The 27438-nt window shown below is 34.5% G+C and overlaps 4 protein-coding genes and 1 pseudogene across 5 annotated transcripts; 2 read left to right on the top strand and 3 right to left on the bottom strand.

Moving 5' to 3' along the window:
* On the bottom strand, nt 1-2180 carry LOC108817950 (probable leucine-rich repeat receptor-like protein kinase IMK3). The gene is given in 3 exon segments (XM_018590778.2): nt 1-188; nt 264-428; nt 430-2180. Coding segments are annotated over 3 exon segments (1773 nt in total). The 5' UTR covers nt 1996-2180; the 3' UTR covers nt 1-146.
* A 3146-nt stretch (nt 2181-5326) lies between these two features.
* Nucleotides 5327-6352, bottom strand: LOC108814523 (PRA1 family protein B1). The gene has a single exon (XM_018587117.2). It carries the CDS (start codon nt 6161-6163, stop codon nt 5534-5536), a length of 630 nt encoding a protein of 209 aa, XP_018442619.2. The 5' UTR covers nt 6164-6352; the 3' UTR covers nt 5327-5533.
* Nucleotides 6353-9745: 3393 nt separating this feature from the next.
* Nucleotides 9746-12928, top strand: LOC108835645 (protein RETICULATA-RELATED 6, chloroplastic). Its single transcript, XM_056990971.1, has 7 exons — nt 9746-10502; nt 10581-10710; nt 10841-11371; nt 11439-11546; nt 11853-12401; nt 12476-12589; nt 12678-12928. Exons 1-7 carry the CDS (start codon nt 9853-9855, stop codon nt 12822-12824), a joined length of 2229 nt encoding a protein of 742 aa, XP_056846951.1. The 5' UTR covers nt 9746-9852; the 3' UTR covers nt 12825-12928.
* A 1064-nt stretch (nt 12929-13992) lies between these two features.
* On the top strand, nt 13993-14930 carry LOC108835646 (protein LURP-one-related 14-like). 2 transcript variants are annotated; one of them, XM_056990566.1, is made up of 3 exons: nt 13993-14368; nt 14441-14671; nt 14773-14930. In XM_056990566.1, the coding sequence occupies exons 1-3, from the start codon at nt 14114-14116 to the stop codon at nt 14905-14907; spliced, it is 621 nt and encodes a 206-aa protein (XP_056846546.1). In that variant the 5' UTR covers nt 13993-14113; the 3' UTR covers nt 14908-14930. The 2 variants fall into 2 exon arrangements, with proteins under 2 accessions (XP_056846546.1, XP_018464374.1); XM_018608872.2 differs by having other exon boundaries at nt 14441-14677.
* A 1005-nt stretch (nt 14931-15935) lies between these two features.
* LOC108831775 (alpha-soluble NSF attachment protein 2-like) lies at nt 15936-17769 on the bottom strand (annotated as a pseudogene).
* Between the last annotated feature and the right edge of the window lie 9669 nt (nt 17770-27438).

Genomic DNA, 27438 nt, shown 5'->3' with positions numbered 1-27438 from the left:
TGTCATTAGTCTTGAAAGACCGTAGTCTGAGATCTTTGCGTTGATGTTTCCATCCAGAAGTACATTGTTTGATGTTAGGTTTCCATGGATGAGATTTGCGTGCGTGTGAAGGTAGAACAACCCACGAGTCATTCCTTTTATTAAACTCATCCTTGTAGGCCAGTTGATATAAACATCTTGTCTTCTTGCTGCAGTTTCAAAAACATTAAAACGTTAGTTACAAAAAATGTTATGTTTTTTCAATCGAAGTTGGAGGTTCTTACAATGGAGGAATGTGGCAAGACTGCCTCTAGGCATGTAATCAAAAACCACAAGCTTCTCTCCCTTGGGTCCCAAGTAATAAGCTCGAAGTGCAAGAAGGTTCGGATGCCTGATTCGTCCCAGTACATTAATCTCGTTCTCAAACTCTTTCTGACTTTTGGTGATTTTTTCCCTCAATCTCTTCACTGCAACTTGGCTTCCATCTTCAAGTGTAGTTTTGTAAGCTGTTCCATAAGTACTTTTCCCCATAGTCTCTGCTGTTGCACACAGAAGATCATCTGCAGTGAACGTCATCGGCCCATCAAAGTGAACTAGCTTCCCTCCTGGGTCTCCTCCTCCAGATTCAGCTTCCCCTCCTTTCTCTGTCTTTGCAGCCGCAGCTCCAGGTCCAGCCTCTTCCCCCTTAGGTTTGGATTTGTCTGGTTTCTTCCTCAGCAAGCAACAGAGGAGAACAAATACAAGGATAACCAGAACTATGATGAGTGCTCCTGCAGCAATGAGGATGATATCTTTGGTACTCAGACTCCTGTGGGATGATGCCGGGGGAGGAGGATTTAGAGCAGGACACAAGGTTGTAACACTGTATCCACAAAGCTGTAAGTTTCCCATAAAAGAGGTGGAACTGAACTTTTGGGACAAGAGAGTAGGAACAGGACCAGATAAGTTGTTGTAAGAGGCATTAAAAAAGGTAAGGCTTTTGAGATCAGTCAATGAAACAGGAATCTCTCCGGTGAGTTTGTTTTGAGAAAAATCTAGATGTGTAAGAGAAGAAATGTTCCCTAGGGTTACAGGAATCTGACCACTAACAATGTTACTGCTAATATCCATTGTTCTAAGCTTAGTGAGTTTGCTTAACTGGGAAGGTAGGGTTCCACCGATCCTGTTATGACTAAGGGAGAAGTCTTGCAGCTGAAGTAACTTGCAGAGAGAAAATGGGAATGGACCAGTGAGAGAGTTGTGGTCAAGAGACAGGACACGGAGACTAGGAGAAGAGTTGTTACCCCAAGTGTCTAAAACTGGACCAGTGAGGTTGTTGTGGTCAAGGGAAAGAAACTGAAGAGAAGAAGAACGAGAGAGACTCACTGGGATTTGACCAGAGAGTGAGTTGAAGCTAAGGTTAAGCCTAAGAAGCTTAGTAGAATCAGCAAGATTCTGTGGAATAGCTTCAGAAAGAAGGTTACTGCTGAGATCAAGGGTTTGAAGGGAAGGAGAGAGACCTAGAGAAGCAGGGATGGAGCCGGAGAGACGATTGTTGAAAAGCTGAACTCCTCTGAGATTAGGAATGAGTCCTAAAGACAATGGAATTGAGCCTCCTAGGTTGTTGTCATGGAGACTAAGCTTACGTAGAGCTTGAAGCTGTCCTATTTTCTCAGAGATTCTACCTCCAAGAGACTTCCATGGAAGCTGAATCACTATAACTTGACCTTGAGCACATTTGATTCCAGCCCAACCTCCAGAGCAAGCATTTAAACCAGAACCGTTCCAGCTTCTCAAGTAGCCTCTTGGGTCAATAAACTCTTGCTTGACCGCTTGAAGACCTTGGTAATCAGCTTGTGTGATCACTACACCGTCCCAAGCTTGGCTAGAGCCTGGAGAGATAAAGAAGAGGATGTATATGACTAGGTGAAGGAGAATGTGGCTTCGAAGTGAAGCCTGAAGCTGATCAGTGTTGGTGTTGATCAGATTAAGAGGTGTGAAACAGAGAAAGGGTTGACCTTTGGTAGTAAACCCCATTGAAGAAGATTGACTGAGATTCCTACCTAATCAATGGGCAGTTTTGAGGAAGATGTAACAGGGTTTGAAAGAGTTTTGTAAATTGAGAGATGGGTTTAGTTGGAAAAGAATGCAGCACGTGACCATCTTAGAGAGAGAGAGAGAGAGAATCTTTATGTTCTTTTATCTTTTTATTATCTCAGATCAGGTGATGGCAATAAGAGGTTGGTGGGTGGAGCAAAGGCTCTCTGTCTTTGCCTAATTACTAAATGAGAAAAAAAAATTACTAAATGAGCTCCAACGGCTAGTTTTTCCATTGGGTTGATCTTTTTTTTTAGGGTTGATCTAACTCCTGTCATTTTGGTTAACTGTATGATTAAAATATACTTCTACCACTTAGAATATTTGGACTAGTTCTAAAGATCTCATAACATTATTTTGGTAATGAATATCAAACAACTTAAACCATTGAACCATAATACAAAAATGTTTGTTCTCACAAAGATAACTATTTTGTAATGAGAATTATCACGTTGTTTTGTCATCTATTCATTTTATTAAATTAAAGTTTTGTTGATAATAAAATTTCTATGAATAACACTAACAGACTGCCTAATTTATATGAAAAATATTATCCGTATACTCTACCTCCTTAGTTAAGGAGACAACACCAACACCTTGCGGATTCTATAAATATGAATATGAACAATGCTAAACGTTTCAAAACTATGTTAAAGAAAAACAGTTATCACAATTCATATTGGAGATAATACAAGTATTAGCTTCAAATATATACTTCTAAGTTCTGTAAATTTTCTGTAAAAGAACCTCATTGCTCTTAATTATTCGTGTTAGTTTACATTAGGCAATACTAATACCAAATCTGAGAAATATATTAAGTGTTGATCATTTTAAACAAACAAAAAAATAAAGAAGACGACAATTTTGTTTGCAGACCAGCCTTCGGTTAATGCGCCGGAGCTTGCCTGTTGATAACAAACCGCTCTCCTACACTTCTCCTTCTAACGGCTATATTTGTGGGTCCCAGCGAGACATGTGATAACTAGATCTGCTGATGTCAAGTGTGCGAATGTATTCCTTTTAAGTTTTAAGTTTTTAACAAAGCCAGTTTGTTATGGTGAATGACAAAACTACTAAGGTGGGAAGCAAAATAATGTAAAGCTCAAGAAGAATACACACGACTTTGAAAGAGTTGAGTACCAAATCAGACAATTTTTTTTTTTTTTAACTTTATTAGACACTTCCCACTTGAAGGATATTTCCCACTTCTTTCTCTTCGTGTATTTTTACCGAAATACCCATCCGCTATGGTTAAAGCTCTTTATAGAAGAGTTTGTTTTATTAATATAATATAATTCTGTCAGCTGTGTGGAGATAAAAGAAAACATACATATTTTCTTCATGGCCTAATAAAGAGTTTTTTTTTGTCACAGTGCATCCATTAGTTTAGATTTATAGAAAAGTAGATTTTTATAAGGATCACAAAATCGTAAATCAGAAGGTCAATCCAACGGTTCACGTTATTGTAATTTTTTTTTGAAGTTATCCCATCCTATTTTTTACTTCATTATTTTCTTATCTAATACGTAATAATATATATAATATATAAAATAAAAATGTATACTTTTTTATCTTTGTTTTGACATCCATATATATATATATATTGATATTTTACAAAATTATAATTTGTTAAATAATTGTTTTGTGGACATAAAAAGTGTGGATTGAGAAAACATGGATCGAAGAAATGGAGACATAGAGTGGAGAAGAGTTTTGCTTACTAAGGAAATATGGATGGAGGAATTGTGTACACAGTACACGTAAATGGTGTTTAAACTCAAATTTAAACTCAAATCAAAACTTTGAATAAGAAAACTACAAAACCCATGGACTCGAGAAACCCAGACAAATTCCAAAAAGTGGGAAGAGAGAAAACCCTAGAATTTTGTAACTGAAATTGGCCGGGAATCGATTAATTATCGTAAAGATTAAAGCTTTGTATAAGAAGACAAAGCAACCGATCGAAACAAACCAGAGGTTGCCCCGTTATCTAACCTGAGGAAGACAGCGGAGTGTCTGAATTCGAGGAAGCACCAGACTTCTTCTTCGCCTTCGTCTGAGATGACTTGGAGTTCTTTTTCGCCATTTTCTCTTGTCTTCGTCGGTTACAGATCGAGAGAAATTAGAGATTTTTTGAATTGGGAAAAATCAAATAACATGAAAGAAAGAAGAGTCGACTCCTTGTTTTGTCCAGCCAAACTTAAAAAAAAATAAAAAAATATTGAACCGTGGTTAGTACTGCTTTAGTTAGATCCGTCTTGTGTAGAGGGTAAAGTAGACTTTAGACAGACATAATGTGCTTCTCTAGTGGAAACTGTCTGATGGTGTAATTCCAAAGATAAAAAGTGTCAAAAGTGTCATGGAGCGTAAAAAAATCACTTTGAAACTTGAAAAGGTAAAACATTTTTTCCAATTGAATATGAAGGGAAGGGCTCAAACTTACGAGGTCCAATCGAATATTGACGTTGATGTCTCTTTACTTCTCTCCTTTATTAAGATAGTTTATTTTCCCTTTAAGACAGGTGGTGATTGGTACAGTAACCCGTTCGATATGTAGCTTTCGGAGTTCAGTTTAAAAGTCCAATCGTATTCGAATTCAAACAGTTGTTGTCTGCATCCGTATTATTAAAACTGACCATTTTATCTCCAGAGAATGTCACGAATCATTCCCATGGATACAAAATGGTTGCAAGACATAAATCTTAACCTAAATTCATATATGGTATCCCATAAATTTTGTAAATGTTTTCACAAAATTTGTTCGTCTCAACAATTCTTTTGGGAGAATAGATACAAATTCCCGAAGAATAATTACACCAAATGTGAACATTGTATCCGAAGAATAGTTACACCAAATGTAGCACAAAGAAATGGGACAATAAACTTTCCATAACAAACCTATAAAAACTCACTTGGATAGGCATGACTATGCACAATGTACCCTACTACTTAATAAGCATAAGAAGTAACACAAATTAGATTACAACATTGTACATCAGAGTGTAAATGATTTTCTATACTGTTAAAGTGTAAACCGTGTGAGTAAGAATAAGTTAGGTCAACTCTGAAAGTCTATATAAGAGCGATGATTTTTAAATTACAAAAATGATAGTCACATAAATCACGTGAAGGATGATGGAAGTTGTGGTGTATTGAGATAAATCAAGACTATCAAAACCAGTATCACACATTCTTAATATTGTGAAACCCGATTAGATCACCTCATCACCAAATAATGAAACACATAGTTTTTTGATCAACTTCAGACAAAAGCAAAACCAAGACAGTCATGTCTATTCCAACCACAGAACATGAAAGATTCTAACTCCAAATTATACAGACCAAATGATCAGAAATATAATCAAAGCTAAAGATGCTTCCCATGCGATTAACATATAATATCATAACACAATATCCCAAATTAGAAGATGAAACAACAACAACAATTGTCAAGATAATCCTCACCTCTTCTCTAAGTTTAAACTCTGGCTGCAACAGCTGAAGCAGCGGAAGTAGCGGAACCACCAAGGAAGGAGAGCAACCCAGCGTTAGCAGGCTCTTGATCGTCCATAAACAGATCATCCGGAACCACAAACGCACCGTGCAAACACACAATCGCGACGCCAATCATCAACGCGGACGTCAAAAGCGATCCAACGCTCGTCATAAACACGACGACGACGGTGGACAAGGCGAGAGCGAGGAGCGTCTCTCGGTCCGAGAAAGTGCGCCCGAAGACGACGAGCGGCTGATCCGAGGGACGGAAGACGTAGAGGAACATCCACGCGGCGAGGAGACCGAGGAGGACGAGGAGGGAGAGGGGGTGGGAGAAGAGGGAGAAGGCGAGGACGAGGGAGACGACGGCGACGTAGTTCACCTTGAAGTAGGCGAGATTCTTACGGATCCGGGACAGAGCGTCTGTGAGGGATTCGGGACGCGCCATGGAGCTCCGATCGACGAGCTCCGCCCACGGGCGGCGCTGTGATAAGCCGTCGCGGATCGAGGTGGAGAGGCGTGAGAAGAAGGTGCGGAAGGCGGGGGTGTTGATTGGCGGCTGGGATTGAGCGGGTGGCTGATTGGAGACGGGGAGGGTGGGTGGAGTGGACATGGCGGTGGCGCGTGAGGTTAGGTGCGGCTGATCTGGGGGAGAGAGGTTTGGGATCTTAAGATTGGGAAAGGAAGGAAGTGGAATTGGTGGATCGCAGATCAGAGAGCTCCGTGTAGATACTTTAGGGCCTCTGATCAATGAAGGTTGAGCCGGCCCAATACCGTCAATTCAGGGGATCAGACTCCTGCTTTGCTATTTCTTTTATAATGTTTTTCCTTTTCATTTTCCTCCATCAGTTTTATTATTTTGTTGATATCTTAGGCATTTTACGTGAACAAAAGAAGTTCCAAACTGAAAACAATCCGAAAAATATAAAGTTTAAAGGCTTTACACCAGGTTTGTGATTCGAATTCCAAATAATATAATATCTTATAGATTATACGATACAAAGCTTATAAGAGATTCTAAAGTACTGTAGACTTGTGATGATGTGTTGCAGAAAAAAAACATATCCATAAAAAATGTCATACATGAAGTACCGTCTATCAAGTTGTGTTCAAAAAAAAAAAGGAAGTACCGTCTATCAATCGAAGTATTTTGAGGAGAGTTTCATCGTGGAATCATTATCTATAAAATTATTCATCAATATTGCATATGTCGTAGATACCATGTGTGATAATTAGAAACTATATGATGATGTATAATTTACTGGTCTTAAAAAAATATAAATAAATAAGGTCAAAAATTTATGGAGATATACAAGCAATGCTCTAAAATGATTTTGGATATTCTAATTTTTCTACAAAATATCTAACTATAGTTCGACAAATTTTGAACATTGTCTATATTTTTTTGATAAAATTATAATTAAAAATTTTATATCTAAAATACCAACACAAAAACTATTTGAATAAGAATATAAATCCGATAAAAATAAACTTAAGTGAATTTCTTTTGTCATTAGCATAAACGGACATTATAAATATTATGTAAACAAAACTGGTATCTATGCATCCATATAAATATAAAATTTTAAATACTCATGGCTATAATTTTATAGTTAAATTTTATTTATTTTTATTTATAACTTACAAATTTTTATATTCATAAATTTATTTTTATATTTTCTAATTGAACAACAATTTAAACTTTATTTTTTTTTCTAATTTCAATTGTGTGTTTAGTTTATGTTTTGGAGTTTTAGTTAAATTTGAAAGGTCGTAGATGAATATATCAAATCAACCTGAAACTAAATAGATAAATTGAACCAAAACTATATAAATATTTATGTGAATATGAAATTTTATAGATATGTATTTAAATCCAAATTCCTTTACCCAAACAAGATAAAAATTGATCCAACCCCAACTTGAAAACTCAAGTGTCTCAGAAGGTTTCTCCAAAACACTCTAACAGTTAATAACGCCTTTGATACATTATTGGGGTAGGAAAAGATTGTCAGACTAAAGAATGAAACCCGAATAAGAGGTTCAAACAAACGTTGCTTCCAATCGCAAAGTCGTGGGAACATATTGACCATGTTATTATGAACCCTTCAGCCTCTGCCTTGCAGTTTCTCGGTATGCTACCAACGATTCTAGACTCTTTGTTCAAAATTTGGGACTATAGTCTTGTGTATACTTTCAGTGCATTTAGACTGCAGCTCATAAATAGTGATTTTGAATCAATACACTGGTTGACTGTTACATACCGATGCTGCTGTTTTAGTTATGTGGTAAGAGAGTTGGTTTTGTCTTATTATAATGCTAATGCATTTTTGTAGATGCTTTCAATATGTTATTCAGAGAATTTGTTGGAAGGGTAATTCACTACTATTGTTTCATTCATGGAAGTGAAACCACATAGTCGATAATTGCAATAAGAATCAAGCATCCATTCCACACTCTTGTCTTTTTCCTTTCTGATTGCATCTCATTATTATTGTATCTTTTTATATCTGGTAGCATATTTTTGCATGCTTAAGGAATCTAAATCACTGCTTCTATAATATGATTAAGGAAGCTACAACTGCTTTGAAGTTCCACGAAGACCCAGTGTTCCACGAGGTCAGAATTGTTGTTCCAAACAAGATTAAGGTCTCCCTCTTGTCCTGTTATTTATGAATGATTTTTTCAAAAAAAAAAAAAAATTATTCAAATATATCGGAAAAAGTGCATTTTTCGACATTTTGTGTTGTACCTTTTTATACTCAAACAAATCTTAAATGAAAAGTAATATCTGAGCTAAGAATTTATTTCTCTAATTTCAGTTAGTAGACTGAAAACCTATCTTGACAAATATCGCATTGGTCAACCGTTATTTTAGATAAAACAACGTCATTTTGTAATGGAGGAAAATTTTAAAAAGTTATGTTTGCTGGGAATCACCGTGGTCCCGCAAACATTTTACAATCTTATATATCACTGTACTACGACACATCTATTGTTTTCTTATTAGATTTAAAATATATATATTTTATTTAGTACAAATTATAATTGCATCAATAATTTATATATTTCAAGTTTTTAACATTCTGGCAGTACTAAATAAAACAAAAAATAATATTTCATAGACTATTCAATCTAATTTTAAAATGGCATTTCTAAAATACTTATCTAATTTTAACTGTTTAAATTTTAAAAGTCTATATATAATAGTGATTATAATTTTTTTTCTTAAAAATCAAAACTTAACTTTTAAAATGAACAATGTACACAAATCCAAATAAATAATATAACTTAAAAAAATATGTTTATTTTATATAAACCTATATATAATAGGCCTGGGCGTTCGGTCCGGTTCCTTTCGGGTCCGAATATTTTGGGTCCTAAACATATAGATCCAATAGGTACTTCTAAATTTTTGGTCCGGGTTTGAGTCAGTTATTCTCGGGTCCGTATCAGTTCGGATCTATAATTAAAATACTTGTAAAATACCTATAACTTTTCGGGTCCGTATCGGGCCGAGATCAGATATATTCGGGTATTTATGATCAAAAAGATAAAAAATACGCAAATTCATCAAATTTAGTCAAAATATGTCATGTATATCTGATGACAAAAAAATGTCATGTATATCTTAAATTTTATAAAATAACTTAAAATATATTATTAAAATTAAAATAAAATATTTTCAAATTGTAAATTTTACATTTAAAGTTTCATATTACTTGAAAATGTTACAAAAATAATAACAAAGATTGTTAAAAAAAATATTTCAACTAAATCATAAAAAATATAGAAAATAGGAACATAGTTTTTAGATATTCATGTTTTTAAGTTGGGTATTAATCGGTTTTATCGAGTCGGATCCATTCGGATCGGTTTTTTTTCAGATTCGGATCTTTTCGGTTTTGGTTCTTTTCGGTTCTTTTCGGCTTCGGTTCTTTCGGGTTATAAATTTTGGACATAATAGATACTTGTAAATTTTCGGATCGGTTTCGGTTTGAGTATTTTTAGATCGGTTCCGGTTTGGTACTAAAACTAGTTTTTTTTAACAAGTTACTAAAACTAGTTATTTGGTGTTTTAGTTTGGAACTTTGAAGTCTCCGAAACAAATATGGATTTTCTGCACCATAAAAATAAATATTTGTATAAATGAGAAAATGACGTGGCTATCTTATCTCCCCGATTATCAGAGAAAAAATGACAGAATGTGTTAAGAATCTTAAGATGGCTCTTCTTTTAGTTCCGTCGTTCGACCGATGTAACTAGCTGACGTGTACAAACGGGGTTACTCATTGTCTGAGAATGAAACTCACGGCCACGAATGATCTCTTTGCTTCTCAACCACCCCTTCACTGCCCCTGCCTCTCCTCCTCCTCACGTCCTCGCCGACATGGCCTTCATCTTCCGACCAAGAACAATTCTCTATCCATCGTTGCTCTCTCTGATTCCGACCCTCCTTCCTCAACCGCCTTCTCCCGCCGCGCTATTCTCCTCGCGCCGCCACTCCTCTCCGCTGCCGCTTCCTTCTTTCTAAAGCCTTCTCTCTCTTTAGCTTCCGAGGAGACCTCTCCGGCCACAGTTAAATCTCCTGCGGAAGCAGCAGCAGCAGCAGATCCTCCGGTTGTTACTCCTCCACAGCCGCCGCCGCCGCCAACGTCAGTGAGCAAGGAAGAGACTATAACGTCAAGAATCTATGACGCGACGGCTATCGGTGAACCGATGGCAATGGGGAAAGACAAGAAGAAAGTGTGGGAGAAGCTGATGAACGCGAGGGTTGTGTACCTCGGGGAAGCCGAGCAGGTGCCTACCAAAGACGACAAGGAACTCGAACTCCAAATCCTCAGAAACTTGAGGAAGAGATGCCTCGAGAGCGGAGAGCGTCAAATCTCTGTCGCATTAGAAGCATTCCCTCTTGATTTGCAGCAACAGCTCAATCACTACTTGGATAAGAGGTTTGAGTTTTGCAGCTCATGTTTTTTTTTTAAATATTTTGATTGGAATCAACTTTTTTTGTTTTTTTCGGATGGCAGGATTGACGGAGAGACGTTGAAGTCTTATGTGACAGATTGGCCTGCTCAACGTTGGCAAGAATATGAACCTCTTTTGACTTATTGTCGTGATAACGCTGTTAGACTCATTGCTTGTGGCACTCCTCTCAAGGTACTGTCTTACAAAAAAAGTAGTCTTACGTTTGATTTGGGGTGTAGCTACACTCTTTGGTTTGGTTTAGCTGATTACATATTGATAGTGTTAGTAGCATGTTAACAGCATTATACTTAATCTTATATAGGTTTTAAGAACTGTCCAAGCAGAGGGTATCCGTGGTCTTTCAAAGTCTGAGCGTAAACTATACACTCCCCCTGCTGGTTCCGGGTTCATCTCAGGCTTCTCTTCGTTTTCACGTAGGTCTACATTCGACATGAGCCTCCCTACACAGATCGTTCCCTTTGGACCGGGCTCTTATCTGTCGGCACAAGCAAGAGTTGTGGAAGACCATACAATGTCGCAAGTTATTTTACAAGCAGTGGCTGATGGAGGTGGGACTGGTCTACTGTTAGTTGTAACAGGAGCAAGTCATGTTGAGTACGGCTCAAGAGGTACAGGTTTGCCAGCAAGGATCTCGAGGAAGTTCCCAAAGAAAAACCAAGTCGTTGTGTTGCTTGACCCTGAAAGACAGTACTTGCGAAGGGAAGGCGAAACTCCAGTTGCTGATTTCTTGTGGTATTCTGCGGCTAGACCTTGCAGTAGAAACTGCTTTGACCGGGCAGAGATCGCTCGAGTGATGAATGCAGCTGGTAGGAGGCGAGACGCTCTTCCACAGGTAGATTTTGCACTAAGCAGTTCACTTCTGTTCTCATTTGAGCTAAAACTTTGACTACAACTTACAGGATATTCAAAATGGATTGGACCTTGGTTTGGTGTCACCAGAGGTTCTTCAGAACTTGTTTGATTTGGAGCAGTATCCTCTTATCTCTGAGCTTGCTCAGCGCTTCCAGGTACTCCCTCCGTTTCGAATTATTTGTCGTTTTAGAGTAGAATTTTCGTTCCAAAATAAGTGTCATTTTCGGTTTTCAATGCAAAATTTATTGACAATATTTTCTACTCTATTTTTCTATTGGTAGATATATGGTTAGGTGTATTGGTAATAGTGTTTTTATTTTGAAAATATGTAAAATTAAATGTATTATTAATCTGTATGCATAAACCTAGAATGACAAGTAATATGAAACGGAGGGAGTATAACATATCTTTTGTGAAATGTTGTATAGTTTTTAGTAATAATGGTTTTACTTGTGATACAGGGTTTCCGAGAAAGGTTGCTGGCAGACCCCAAGTTTCTTAACAGGTTAGCTATTGAAGAAGCTATATCAATAACAACCACACTTATAGCACAGTACGAGAAGAGAAAAGAGAACTTCTTTGAAGAACTAGACTATGTTATAACCGATACAGTGAGAGGATCAGTTGTTGATTTCTTCACGGTTTGGCTTCCTGCACCAACTTTGTCTTTTCTCTCATATGCTGATGAGACCGCTGGACCAGACAGCATAGAAGCCCTGAGAGGTCTCCTAGGATCCATACCTGATAACGCATTTCAGAAAAGTCTTGCTGGAAGAGAGTGGAACTTGAATCTTAGAGTCGCTGCAGTTATTGTTGGTGGATTGAAGCTTGCTGGTGTTGGAGTTGTTTCTAGTTTTGCGGCTGTGGGAGCTTCAAATGCGTTGAACGGTGTTCGAAAAGTGATTAAACCAGAGTTGGTTGTTGCTCAGAAACCTAAGAGATCTCCTCTTCTGAAGACAGCAATGGTTTATGGAGGGTTTCTTGGGACATCTGCAAATCTTCGTTACCAGGTATGAATGATGTTCCATGCTGCGTTGGTGAAGGAGATTAACCTCTTAACATAAAAAGTGTCTTTAAAATGCAGATAATAGCTGGGTTGATAGAGCATCGCATATCTGATGAGCTTTCTTCACAACCTCTACTAGTGAATACGATTTCATTTGTTGTCAGGACACTTAACTCATATTTTGGAACACAGGTCAGACTCACATGTCTGTATTTTTGGTTTCCTCTTGCTTTACTTTATTATCTTGACCCTAACTTTTCATAAAAAAAAATGTTTGCAGCAATGGATTGATCTTGCTCGCTCCACGGGTCTGCAATCTCAGAAAAGCGCACCAACCTCTAAGGATGTTCCAGAGGCGTTGGAAGAAACTACTGTGGAGTGCAATGTTTCTGAAGAGGAGAATATTGACAAGCTTGATAATCAATGATACTGGTGAGGCTCACTAGTTATCAATGTATAGTTGTTGTTGAGAATAGTTTCACAATTCGTCCTTCTTGGAGATAGTGATGGTATCAATATAGTATTTTCTTACACCTTAAATAAACATTTGGCTAGGATGATGGGAAACTGCAAGAGTCTTTACTTGAAAAAAATTCATATCTCAGCTGGCCATAAGTAGTGGTCTTGTCTGTGCAGTGCAGATACGTTGAGTGTAAGTAGCGATTGAGGATAGTTCACTAGGTTTCCTAACAATGATATAGCTGACTATGCTATCATAATAAATTTATGGACAACATCAATATTGGTTTTGTTAACCAGATTATGCGTCACCACAATGAAAGAAATCATAACTATCAAATTTGGTTTTGGTGCATTAGCATTGTCAAGTGTTGAATCGTGAAATCAATTTTATAAGCATGCACATACGGTAGCATATTGTGTTCATATGGTCTTGGTAATAGTTTTACGTATAAGATTTTCCTCCAAATATCTATTTTATGTATAAGCATGTACCAATACAGATTTTTTTTTCACTAAAAAGCAAGTATATTACTTTCGAAATCTTCTTGAATCAACTTGATAACAAGAAGACGGACGATCTTAGCACAATGTCTTATATGTCCAAATATTGTTTCCCTCTGTTAATGCTATATCCAGTTTTTGGGTTCCGGATATGACAAATACCTCCCTTCTATTCGATCCCCCGTTCGATAACAAAAATAACATATTGTTCGGTAATGATTAACTGTAAGAGCAAATGTCCGTGCGGATTGTCTTGCTAAAGACGCCCGATCACGAGTGCAAAGCTTCAGCTTCTTTGAAGTTAAGGATCCACTAAGGTTAGCCGTTGAGGCTAGCTTGTATGAAATCCATTTAGTTTGAAATGAATTTTTATATGGTTTTACAAAAAAAAAGATTAACTGTAAGAGCATCCTGTAAATGATTTGGTGGAGAATCTCTCATTGAACCTGGAAATAGCCGCTTGCTTAGTTATTTGTTCTAAATTTAAAGAACTAATTTATTTTTGGGTTTAACAATCTATGGTTGGGAATAAAATTCTGATTTCATAACCAGAGAAAGTAATAACACCAATTTTGAAAAGTTGTAAAATTTGTTTTCTAACAGATATATTGCAAAAGAAAATGTGAAAAAACAGTTCTTGATAATATTATCATCATAAGTGAGGATTATCAAGGGCTCTAAAGCAAAGAGCCTTTCATAATCTTTTGCAACCTTCTTCTTCTTCTTCTCGAGTTTATTCAAATATAGAATCCAATGCCAAAGTATAAGAAAACAGAATGGCAAGTAGGGGATCCTCCCATAAGCGTAGTAGGCGACCAATTCTGTAATCCATACCCAATGGAACTAATGGTGAAGAGGAAAGTTAAAAATTTATCAAAAGATCATTACCAAGTGTTTGATCCTAGTGGGAACGTTCTCTTGCAAATTGATGGACAAGCTTGGGGGTTTAACCGTAAAAGGGTTATGCGTGATCCTGCTGGTTTCACAGTCCTCACAATGCGCCAAAAGGTTTATAAAAACATTCAATCTTTAAACCCGCCATTGAGATTGTGATACCTTATTGTGTATGTATGTGTACAGGGGATTAGGTTGAAGAGAAAATGGGAAGTGCATGGAGGAGAGAGCAAAGAGAAAGAAGACTTGCTGTTCACGGTACAGCAATCGTCAGCCATGTCGTTGAAAACAGCTGTGGATGTTTTCTTGGCTGAGAATAATAACGTCAAGAAGAGCAGTACTTGTGATTTTCATGCTTCAGGTGGATACTCTAATATCTCATTCAAAGTTTTCAAATCGGATGCTCTCATCGCTGGGGTAGGGGTAAAAAGATTAAGACACATCTCTTTATTAATATCTCCTTTGCTACAGATCGGTCAAGAACTGAAATCTTTTATGTTATTGTGGGATGCTTGCAGGTCACGCATAAGTTTACATGGGGAAGTTATTGCAAAGGGAAATATAACTTTAGGGTTAGTGTAAATCCAGAAGTGGATTATGCTTTTATCATTGCTTTGCTTGTTATGGTCGATGACATTGAGAATTTGTGTTAAGAGTATCTGCTTACTATACTATATGTCTGTCTGAACACTCTTATTATATCCCCTAGACATTATTTGCGAATTGATTTGCCACATGTATTCTTTTTTTTTAAGGTAATTGCCTTTACTTGCACCATGTTGAAGATCTTTCTGTCGTCTAATAAATCGTGCTCTCTCCGAGACTTGAAACCTGGAATTGAGATAATCTGCAATAAATTGCATAGTCTGGGTATCGAACCCCAGACCTGGGTGTAGAAGCCTTTAGACCTTAACCATTAGGCTAAGGTGCTTCCACACCACATGTATTCTTTACAATCGTTTTTACAAAAAAATGTGATATGGCTATTAAAATTGATGATATGTCATATGGTTAAATATGACATGCACAATTACATTTAATGCTGAAATATATTTTTGGAAATTTTTTTAAAATATGGCAATAACTCATATATTACATTTAATATTGATTTATATTTTTGGTAAACTTTGTAGAATATGGTAATAACTCATAAATCATCAATAAAATAAATATATTCAAATATGACATTTTTAATTTCGAAATATTATATAATTTTACTTTTATAATTATACAATTTTTATTATCTAAAATTTTCTAAATTTTCTGCATTTTCTGCATTTAAAAAATTATAATTTTTTAATTGTAATATCATTAGTTTCTTTTAGATATCTACAAATTATATAAATATTGTTTAGTTTTAATTTTTGAATAACTATACAATTTTTATATGATTTTTAGTAATTTTGTACAAGTTGATTTAATACATTTAAACAAAAGAAATAAATAATTTTTTATCTAAGATTCTAACTTTATATATATATATATATATATATATATATATATATATTCTTAAATATAATTTAAAATAAAAAAAATATTTTCTCTTAATTTTATGTTTAATTAAATGATATTTATATTAATTATTGGTCAAAAATATATAATATTAATAAATTACATTTTTATATATAAAATTTAACTTTCAAAAATTTTATCACTGCACAGGGTGCAGGAAAACACCTACTATGTAAATAAATCAAAGCAAATCTCCATAGAAGTAATGATAAGCAGAGAAAATGTAGTGTTTTGATATCAAACAAACCAATTTTGACCAAACGTTAGAAACTCATAACCAGAGACAATAAAATCAACCCAAGAGTCGAACATGAAGTGACATGAACATAAATGAAGATACACACACCAGCAAAGCTCCGGGATGGACAGAGAGATATGTTTAGGTAAGATCATCCTCCTCAAGCTCCTTTGCCTTCAGCTTCTCCTTCACCCTCAACAACATAGTTGTCTTCCATGAATCCTGGCAAAAAATACAAATTCCATTGTAAAGATTTAGACAAAAAGGTTAAAATTATTCAAACTTTGTTGGTATGTAATGGGCCCGTACCAGAGGAGTCATGCTATCAAATTCCTTGATAATGTCTGTGAACTTTGCGATGTCTTCTTCATCGATAGCAGAAGCAAGGTCCTATCCATAGGAATTAAAAACATACATTACGCTAAGCTACACCCCCATAATCATTACAAAACTCAGTTTTTAAGCCTTACCGGTAAGAACTTGCATTCTTGTGTTCCTGTAAAAGTTGGATCAAGATCCTGCAGAAAAGTAGAAGTTAGCAAACCATGTCATAGTTCCTGCAAAAGCCACACCTGAATGCTGATGTTAGAGACCTGATATTTCTCCAGAGCATTGGTGATGGAAACAACATCAGCTTTGCAAAGGTGGCACATGCCAGCATTGAGAAGATGGCCCTTAACTCCATACTTAAGCAAGTTATTGCCAAGTGAATGGCATGCTATATCTTCATAAATTTTGATAGCCTTCTCATATCTGTCAAAGATACACCAAGCAAGACCTTATCAATCAATACATCCATCCAAACGAAAGTAAATAACACCCATCATTGCTGCCCGTGCATAGTGCACATCATGAATACAAACAATGTAAGAAATTCAGCTGAGTACTGTAAGCATGTCAATACCAAAGGACGAGAAAGTAAAAAAACAAAGGGAAGGTTCATATAAATCTTACTGCTCCAACTGGGAAGCATATTGTGCCACCTTTAAATTGGTTTGCAGAAGTGGTCACTTCTTCATTTTGAAAGAACTCAGCTGCCTTTTCATAGTAAGCAATAGCCTGATCGATCTTCTGGTCAGCTTCATAATACTCAGAAATTTCCTGTCAGGAGTACAAAACCATAATGTACCTATCAGTACAAACCAATCACAGAAAAAAAAAATCCACTGGATCTCAGTATACATAACAATGAATAGAGTGCTTAACTATTGACTCAATGTATGAACTTAAAAGAGTGTAATAGTCTATCATGCTCAAAGGAGACACACATACCTTGTAGTATCTTGCAGCCATGTTGAGCCTTCCTATCTCACAGAATATATTTACTGCTCGTTCTAAACAAGATGCAGCCTCTGCATACAAGACAAGGATACACACAAAAAAAGAAAGTTGATAACCACTTCTATATCACTAACATGCCAATTTAAAAAAATAGCAGCTTTACAGCATACCATTAGTGTCAACTTTCTTGTAGCATTTAGTAGCTTCAGGATAGGCATTAGCAGTATCATGTTTGCTGTCGAACTGCAAATGGCGAGTTTATAGGAATTAGCAGCTTTCTCGAGGAGATCGGCAGCGTCTTCATACTTAGATCCGAAAATTCCCTATCCGTTGAGCTTCTTCTCAGCCTTTTTCTCGAATTCCTCTGCTCTCCCCAGATGATCACCCATCCCTAACTCTCACTTGAAGTTCCACCTTTCGATTCTTCTTCGAATGTGTCCTCTTCTATTGAATTTTGCTTCCACGGAGATACGATCGGAGTGATTTATCACAGAAGAAATGACTTTTCAGTAGATATAGGTGGGCGGAATATGGGCTTTAGTTTTGAAAAGCCCAACTTTGTTACACTTGTTACTAGAACTGTGAGTTTGTTTACTGTTTTACTCCCATTTCTAACCGTGAAAATTTCGTGTGATGTCTTTTTATTTTTTATATGCTAAAACACAAGTCACATGACCAATCAAATTCTGACACATGGCTTGTGTTCAGTGGCGGACAGTGGCGGACCCAGCACCAACTTTATGTGGAGTCAATATATGTTAAAGTAAAATAAATAAAGTCAAATAGGAGTAGATAAAAGTTCAAACCCAGATTTTTGGAGGTTCATTGGGAGGAATTTACCTTCTAAGCTATAAATTTTCTTTAGAATCTATGTACAAATCAAAATTTTATTCACTTTTTGTGGTGTCATTTGCAACCACTCCATCCTTAGTGGGTCTGCCCCTGCTTGTGTTTTAATATAATTTTAAAAACAAAATTAAAATACATTATTAATACAATTAAATTTCCTCAAATAAAAAAAAATAAATAGCGTTGATCAAAAGAAAGTTAAAAAATAGATCTAAACCGTTCTTCTGCAATCAATCCACGATCCCCACTTCCATTTGAATAAACTATAATAATTTCTTCTCTTTTGTGCACCAAACTTTAAATCATTTTAACAACAATTTTTTTTTTTTACAAACAGGTCTTCTTACAGATTTTTTCGTATCTTTTTTTTTCAGCATTAATTTGAAACTTCTGTCCTTCATCTCCTCAATTATTTTTATATAATATGTTTCTCACTAAGATTCATTTTGAATTCATATGAAACTTGTGCTGCAAAATCTGAGTAAACAAACAAAATTTAGAATCAATTTTTGTACTATTCAGTTTTTGAAACTATTTTAGTTTGCTACAGATATGTATAAGAAATCAAAGCTAAAAGAAGAAAAAGAAGATATGAGCAATCAAAGAAAAACTTGGATGAGATATGTTCCGAAGGTTAACAACGAATGCGATAGACAGTTGAAGACTTCAGGTAAACAATAATTTTATTTAATTTTTAGTCTTTGCAACTTTTTCTTTAAAAAAAAATTTAATCATTATCTGTAATTAATTTTTAAATTTCTCAAGTTTTCATTTACAAATTTCGTAGGCTGCTTTAAAAATATCTAAACATAAAATAGTTAATATTTTTAGATAAAACACATTTCCAAGAACCCATTAAAATAGATCAAGAAAACAAGCTAAATTTATAATTTTAAATCTTAAAAACAAAAAAAAGTAATGTGAGTTAAAAAAAAATCAGTAAGATTGGAAATCAAAATTTTAGTTGTAAAAAAATTTAAAATTTAAAATTTAAATCTTAAAATAAAATTTAATCTCAATATTTTGGAAAATATTGCAAACATATAACCATTTTAAATAATATCAAAATTATTGTGTAACCCCTCCCCATTTCAACCTAGGTGTTAAAATTTGAATGCACTACTGTTATTAAGGTTCATAAAATATTTGACAGAAAACAATTAGTTCTAACTGAAAATTATAAAATCAAATAATTTTAAAAACTAAAATTAGTGTTGTGTGTGTAGCGAAGTGATACTTCATATCTAATAAATTTCTCATATTGAACGTGTCCGTGCGAAGCACGGGATAAATACTAGTACTCAAATAAATTATAAGTTTCTTTTTTAATTCGATAACTGTGGGATCACAAATGCTTTCTAGGTCTAAAGACTAATTCTATGAGGTCTATAGAAATCCAGGTTTTCTTGCCACTTAAAGCGTACATAGGTGACCAATGCTATTCGAACCCAGAGCAGAAACTCCAACTCAAATAAATTATAAGTGCAAAATCATATCTGAACTAACTAAGAATTAATTTAAATTTCTGATCCATAATTTAGTCCATATCATGAAAACTTACCTTAACTAACATGTACAAAAATGTAAAAAAACTTAAACTACATAAATTATTGATGTAATTATAAATTATTTAGATTGGTATACATTGTTTATTTTAAAAGTTTAATATAATGTTTGGTGTACAATGTTTATTTTAAAAGTTAAGTTTTGATTTTTAATAAAAATTTATAATCACTATTATATATATATTTTTAGATTAAAATTTTTAAAGTTACATAACTATTCAAGAAATATCATTTTCAATTAAGTTGAATAATTTATGAAATTTTATTTTTAGTTTTATTACATGTGCAAAAGTGTAAAAAAAACTTAAACTACATAAATTATTGATGCAATTATATATTGTACTAAATGTTGACAAAAGGTTTTTTTTTATAAATTTTACTAAATAAAATTTGTAGACAAAAATATTTTTTTCTTTACAATATACAAATCAAAATATAATGTTTTAAATCTAATAAGAAAATAATATAAGTGTTGTAGTATAAGAAAATTTTTGGGTTCACCTAGGTTCACCAACCAATAGGATTTAATTATTTTAGATTTAATATCTTTTCAAAAAAGAAACAAAAGAATAAGAACTTGTCAAATTATATTATGTCTTTAAAATAATAAAAATAGTAGTAATTACCAAAAAAAAAATTTAATATTTTTAACGCCGTCAGTAAAATATTAAACTCTAAATTTTAAACCCTAAACTCTTGGATAAACTCTAAAACTTTGGATAAATCCTAAACTTTAAATCATAAACATTAAAAAACTAAATCTTAATAACACTAAAACCTAAATATTTAACCCTAAACTATAAACCATTGGATAAATCTTAAACTCTAGAGTTTATGATTTATTCAAAGGTTTAGGAGTTTACACAACGATTTAGGGTTTAGGGTTTAGTATTTTTCTGACGGCTTTAACAATATTATTTTTTTAAAAAAATTATTACTATTTTTATGTATTTTTATCTTTAATCCTAAACCCCAAATCCTTAATCCTAAATGCTAAACACTAAACTCTAAATACTAAATACTAAATCATAAATCCTAAACCTTTGGGTTCCTGAACCCTTGGATAAATCATAAACTCTAGGGTTTAGGATTTATCCAAAGATTTAGGGTTTAGTGTTATTAAGATTTAGTTTTTAATGTTTATGATTCAGGGTTTAGGATTTATCCAAATGTTTAGGGTTTATCCAAGGGTTTAAGGTTTAAAATTTTGGATTTTGGATTTAATGTTTTGCTGACGGCGTGAACAATATTTTTTAAAAATTGCTAACTATTACTATTTTTTGTTTATTTTTAAAACATAATATAATTTGATGAATTCTAATTATTTTGTTTATTTTTTAAAAAGATATTGAATCTAAAACAACTAAATCATATTGGTTGTTGAAACTACAAATTCACCTTAGGAGGTGAACCAAAGAATTTCTCGTAACACAATGGTAAATAAAAAAGTATTATGTCTGCGGGACCACGGCTCGATTCCCAGCAAACATAACTTTTTAAAAAGATTCTCCATTTACAAAACGACGTCATCTAACATAACGGTTGTGACTAACGGGATGTTAGTCAAGATAGGTTTTCATGATACAGATTGAAGTCTAAGTCGAAATTTTAAATAAATTCTTAATTTAGGTATGATTTTACGCTTATAATTTATTTGGGTATAAAAAACACGACACAAAATAATGAGATTGAAAAAGACACTTTTGCCCATTTTTAACATAGGCTCTCAAGTGAAAATTAAGAAGAATCAAATTACTATTAAAATCATTACTCTATTATGTAATCTTTCCAATCAACAATTGCTTTGTTTTGAACATAATTTTAGTTTTCATTCTCATATTTCACATAAAATAAAATAGAACACATAAACAGTACTCCAATGGCAAATCTACATGAACTTTAATGGGAGACATTATCATAAACTGTCGGAATATCATTATTGTGCTTAAATTAATTTCTAAAAAATTAAAGTTGTAAATTGATTAGTTAATAATACAAAATTAGCGGTGAAAACGTTGTAAGGTACACCCAACCATATACCCTAAAACTAAAAATGCTAAACAGTTATTTTTCAAGCTAATCAGATATTTTCTTCAGTTCTCTATGTATATATATATATGCTATGTGAAAAATAAAAATTACCTTTTGAATGAGTGATGTTTGTTTGATATATAACCCAAAGCCGCCCCCGTGACCTATTTCTCTAAGATAATTTTTTGTCACTTAGAAGAAGAGAGTGGGGCAGATGGAATGGGTATTGTTTTGATACATTCGTGTTAAGATATGTTTTCAATGTTTAATTTGTCCTTTTCAGTTCTTTCTAAACTTTCATTTACAGTCCATGCAGTTTCACATCGTGGAGTTTATAATAATTAGTGAGTTGTCTTTTAACTCCCATGTCAATTGAGAGAGACATGGACGATGATGCATCATGTCTAAAAGATCATTTTGTCAAAAGTTCTATTGAACTGAATTGCTCGCTAACATAATCAAGAATCAAGATTTTTATACTTAAAGCATGACACGAACCTTTTCCCTAAAACAGTGGAATCCGTCTTGCTGGTCTCTTCTCACGTGGACGTGGTGTTAATCTAGTATCCTACTCAAATATAGTGTAATTTATTAGTTTCTTGCCCTTAATTAGTAGCTAGTTTGATAAGTAATTATCAATGTTCTAAAAATTGGTTTAGACAGGTCTGAGTGTCTGTCAAATCAACAAATTGGTTATAGATGAAATATAATTTTTAAATTCTGATTCAAACAGCTCAAATCAGCTTACACTATTCTAAATTGATTACGATCGGTCCGGTCCAAGTTGGTCTAATTTGATTTAAATTAGTGTAAATAGATAAAATCATAGAACTAAATCCACAAATTTGTCTGATTATTTTTTACTATCTATTTTATAATTAATCAAAATAATTTTATAAGTAAAGCTAAAATTTTAAAATCTAGAGTTTTATCCACACGTTCGTGTGAATAATTATTTATTTTATAAATGTATAATTTTGATATTACAATAATACTTTAAATATATGATTTGTATTTCAGTGTTTTATATTGTACACCTCTAATCTTTTTGTTTATGTCTATTATTAGACACGTTAAGATATAATGATTTATTTTATGCATATTGTACTTTTTATTAATTGTTATTACATACTAACAAATGAGATTATATTCTTCATCTCCTGTGAATAATGAAAACCCTGATATACAGGAAATACTGAGAAATATTTAAGATAAATTATAAACATGAGATAATTCAATGTGAGAAAAATAAGATGGTTGAGACAGGAACTCACGTTCTAATCTAGCCGGGCACATAACATCACAAGATTGGAATGTTTAAATGTGATAAGTTATTCATGAAAGATAAACTATGAATTATGATTATTCAATGGTCTGTTGATCCAATGTGATAAGGTTAGCAGGATAGAAGTTAATAGCATGAGTAAGATTATTCTTTGTGTATGTCAAGGATGATCCACCATAAATGTGTTAGTGAAGATGAGGCGACGAAAAACAAGTGCAGAAAATAAATGGTACACAAATTTTGTTAATGGTGTTTGATTCCTATATGTTGAGACCTCGTCCAGATTTCATTGATTTAGAAGAAGAAACAACCTACAATTGCTAGATGGTACAACACACACACACTAGTGTTTACCACTCTTTTTTAAGTAAGCAATCTACAAAGATTAAGAACCAAACACGCATGCATATATCACCATCCGGCTCAGCGGAGGTCACTGTCTTCTACAACTACAATCTTCAAAGACCACCACAATGAAACCTCATATGCTAAACTCCCCCTGAGTCTAGACTTCAATCTTCCATCTCCTCGGAAATACTTCATCAAGTACGTCAGCACCCAAAACACACAAATGACAGAAAATACTTGATCCCTCAAGCACACACGAAACTTACCACGAGCTCCACAGAATGGCTAACTCCACCATACAAAGCGCCAACTCCAACACCACCAAACTAAGTTCACATTGGACTCCATCAGACAATGCTTCAGAATGTAATTCGACATCAACCAGTAATAAACACCAAGGAAACCTCTCTCTCTCTCTCTCTCTCTCTCTCTCTCTCTCTCTCTCTCTCTCTCTCTCTCTCTCTCTCTCTCTCTCTCTCTCTCTCTCTCTCTCTCTCTCTCTCTCTCTCTCTCTCTCTCTCTCTCTCTCTCTCTCTCTCTCTCTCTCTCTCTCTCTCTCTCTCTCTCTGTGAGGTATAGCTTTCTCATAACGCACGTCCCTTTTTATATAGCAGACTAGAACTTGCTCTCCATGTTAGGCCAGGGCATTAAAACCGAATCCTGTCCGATAAAACTGGTTCGGGTCGGGTTTGGATCTTGAGAAATAACTGAATGGGTTACGGGTTAGGTCAGGTAAATAGCACCAACCTGATAGGGTAAATGGGTACCCGAGCATCGAGTTACCTAAATATATGATTTCTTTGTTTTCCCTTTCCGATTTCCTTTGATCCTGTTATGATCCTCTTTCCTAAAGATCGAGATTTCCCTAAATCATGATCCTCTTTCCTAAACATATCCTCTCTGATTTCTATTCCAATCAGTTCTGCGATTCGCAAACCCTAGAATCTCCTTTCTTATATAAGTTGTGCTCTTCACTGAGGTACAAAACACCAAAACTCCTCTCCTCCTCCTTCGTCGCAATCATTAAGAGGTGAGTAATGGCTAGATGTTAGTCAAAGTAGGTTTTCATGATACAATTGAGTAACAGCACTTTGAAAGCACCAAAGTACCTAATCCAGTTTTTAGAGAAGCCGCTAATGAGTTACTAATGTTATCTGAATTGCCCATTTCTTCCATAGAAAGCACATAATGGAAACACTTCTGCAGTAAGGTAAACCATTGTATATTTGACTATTTGTATTGTAATGAGTTTGTATATTTCTGAAACTAATTATATTTTTTATTTACATGAAAATTAATCTTTACAAGCCTCATTCAAGAAGAACTGCTACAAGAGACATTGTGGAGATGTTTGTTAAGAAGAAAGAGTCATTGAAGAAATGGTTGCACACTAACCAGCAGAGAGTTTCCCTCACTACTGACATTTGGGTTTTTCAGATGACAGGTAAGCTTTTTTTTTGTTTCTGTAAAATGAAATTGAACACGACAACATTTTATTTCCATTATGATCGAATTGTTTTTGTATTGTTGGCAGGTGCAAGTTACGGGCTGTAACTGCACATTTTGTTGACCCAACATGGCACCTGAAGAAAATCATTCTTGGATTAGAATTGGTCATGGATCATAAAGGTCAGACGATATTTCTAATGTTCTTGTAGAGTGCTTAGCTGACTGGGAAATTGAGAAACTGTTTTGTATTATGGTAGACAATGCAATCTTTAATACCTCATCTAGTAGGAGATTCCAAAGGGTTTAGTCAGGTCGCGCCTGATTCTTTGGTTTTAGATGGAAAATTTATGCATATGAGGTGTTGTGTCGACATCATCAACTGGATAGCTAGGAGGGTGGCAATTTAGGCGAAATTGTTATGGCCATCCAGAATGTAGTCCAGTATGTCTGTTCTTCTACCAATAAGTTGAATGCTTTGAGCAGAAGGTTATTAATGGAAATATGACATGATGAAGTCTCCAATTAGATGTTAAGACTAGGTGGAACTCAACATTTCTGATGTTGTCCAGAGATTTGCAGTTTAAAGTGTCTTTTGATAGGATGGAAACATAGGATATGATGTACAGTGACTACTTCTTATAAGTAGATAATGGGGCTAATAGGTAAGGACCACCTACTATTTCTGACTGGAATACCGTGGAGAAGTTAAAGAGGTTTCTGATCATATTCTATAATATCACCTTGGTTGTCTCCGCTTCCTCAAAAACCAATTCTTACAAATGCTATGGTGAGATAGTGGCAATTGAGAGGAATTTAACTGCATTGGCTAGAAACTTAGACCCTGATTTGAAGTTGAAGACTGAAGATATGCTGCACAAGTTTTTGAAATATTGGAAGGATTAAAAACATGAATATGATGTCGATCATTGCATCAATCATTGACCCGAGGAAGAAGATGACTTACTCAAAACTTTTTCTTTGAGAAACCGTATGGGAAAGATAGTATTGAGTCCAAATAAATGAGTGAATCTGTGCGTAATCTCCTTAAAATCATGTTCGAGGAGTATGTTGGCCGGTTTAAAGATGTTAGTACTCAATCCTCTCAGACGAAGCAAACACCATTTGTGAGAATTCAGGAGACTCAAGAGCAGATGGATAGGTTGAACTTGGTTGTTGAAGATTATGGTTATGAAAGGATGGATTCTGAATACAAGATTGGTTGCTGAATCAGGAAATGAGCCAAGGGATGTGCTGGAAATTTACTTGAAGTAACCTGTTGAGAATCAAAAGCTTATGATGGGATTTGAGTTCGACATATTAGGTTGGTGGAAGTTGTACAAAATCAAGTTTCTGGTTATGGCAGAGATGGCTTGGGATCTGCTTGCGATGCTGAAAGTGGCTTCTGGAAGTGCTTTTAGCACTAGTGGTAAATTTTTTAAAGCATATAGGAGCTGTCTAACCCACTACATGATATAAGTTTTGATGTGTAGTGAGCAGTGGCTGAAGGCTGATATTAAGTTCTATGAAAACGTCCAGACAAATGAGCATATTCTAGCTGAAGTTGAAATGCTAGACAAGCTTGAGAAAGGTATGTTTTTATTTATCTTACTTCCTTTAACATTTTATTTGTTTGTTTATGCACTTACTTATTGTTTTGTTTGTTGTTTCAGAGTTTGGGAGTGTGAGAATTAAAGACTGATGATTGTTCTTGAAGTCTGAAGTCTTTTTTGTTTCTGTTTCGGTGTTGGTTTTGGTTTTTTTATTTTTGGCTTTGGTCTAGTTAGAGATGGGTTCTTATTTGACAGTTGATTTTAAGTTCTATTAAGAACAAGTTTGATCTACATTGAAGTTTAATAATGGTTCTTTGGATTTTCTCATTTCTTTGTCTACGTTTATTAATGGTTGTGTTATTCAAGTTCTGTGATGTGTAAAATGGTTGTGTTATTCAGGTTCTTTGAAGTATGCTTCAGGTTGTGTTTGCACGAGAACGAGAAATGGGTTAGTGTTGCCAGCGTTTGTTTTGGATCATGTTAACAAAGTCTGCAAGTTTTTTTACTTTTTTATTGTCCTTTAAGCATTACAGTGTATGTAAGCGTTTAATGAAATAAAAATGCAGATGTATAGAACTTTCTGGTGAGTAGTGTGGATACCTTAAACCCGGTTCAGAACCGAACCCGAAAATTATATGGGTTCAAACTGGGTTTAGGATGTGCTATCAAACCCGATCCGAATCCGATGAAACCCGAACGAGACCGATCCGAATATTTATAATAACGAAATGAAGTTGTTTTTGGTAAACCCGAAAAATCAAAACCCGATTAGAACCTACCTGAACCCAGATGGTCACCCGATTTCCCAGACCTACTTTACAAGTTCAACTTGTTCTCCAAATCTTTCAAATACATTTAAAACAATTTTCCATTTTATTTAATGAAAAACCTCATCTTCAGCAAATTCTCTTTTACTTTACGGAAAATGTCCATATGTCTTCAAACACATATCTTCTTTTCTTTTCCAAGTTTAACAAGCTTACGCACATCACAAACCTGAATTCTTATTCATCTCCATCTTCATAACACACATGTATTACCTCATTTATTCAATTTATACAAATCATTTCAGCATA

Source organism: Raphanus sativus, chromosome 7 (assembly GCF_000801105.2).
Source record: "Raphanus sativus cultivar WK10039 chromosome 7, ASM80110v3, whole genome shotgun sequence".
NCBI classification, from domain to species: Eukaryota; Viridiplantae; Streptophyta; class Magnoliopsida; order Brassicales; family Brassicaceae; genus Raphanus; species Raphanus sativus.
The sequence above is the reverse complement of the archived record's forward strand: the minus strand, read 5'-3'. Positions and strand labels throughout refer to the sequence as shown.

Bases quoted from the DNA above. Each gene is read 5' to 3' on its own strand.
- LOC108835645 (XM_056990971.1), top strand. From the start codon at position 9,853: ATGAAACTCACGGCCACGAATGATCTCTTTGCTTCTCAACCACCCCTT. The intron at 10,503-10,580 runs GTTTGAGTTTTG...TTCGGATGGCAG, and splicing joins AATCACTACTTGGATAAGAG to GATTGACGGAGAGACGTTGA. The intron at 12,402-12,475 runs GTATGAATGATG...TTTAAAATGCAG, and splicing joins CTGCAAATCTTCGTTACCAG to ATAATAGCTGGGTTGATAGA.
- LOC108814523 (XM_018587117.2), bottom strand. From the start codon at position 6,163: ATGTCCACTCCACCCACCCTCCCCGTCTCCAATCAGCCACCCGCTCAA.
- LOC108835646 (XM_018608872.2), top strand. From the start codon at position 14,114: ATGCCAAAGTATAAGAAAACAGAATGGCAAGTAGGGGATCCTCCCATA. The intron at 14,369-14,440 runs GTTTATAAAAAC...GTATGTGTACAG, and splicing joins TCCTCACAATGCGCCAAAAG to GGGATTAGGTTGAAGAGAAA. The intron at 14,678-14,772 runs GTAAAAAGATTA...GGATGCTTGCAG, and splicing joins CTCTCATCGCTGGGGTAGGG to GTCACGCATAAGTTTACATG.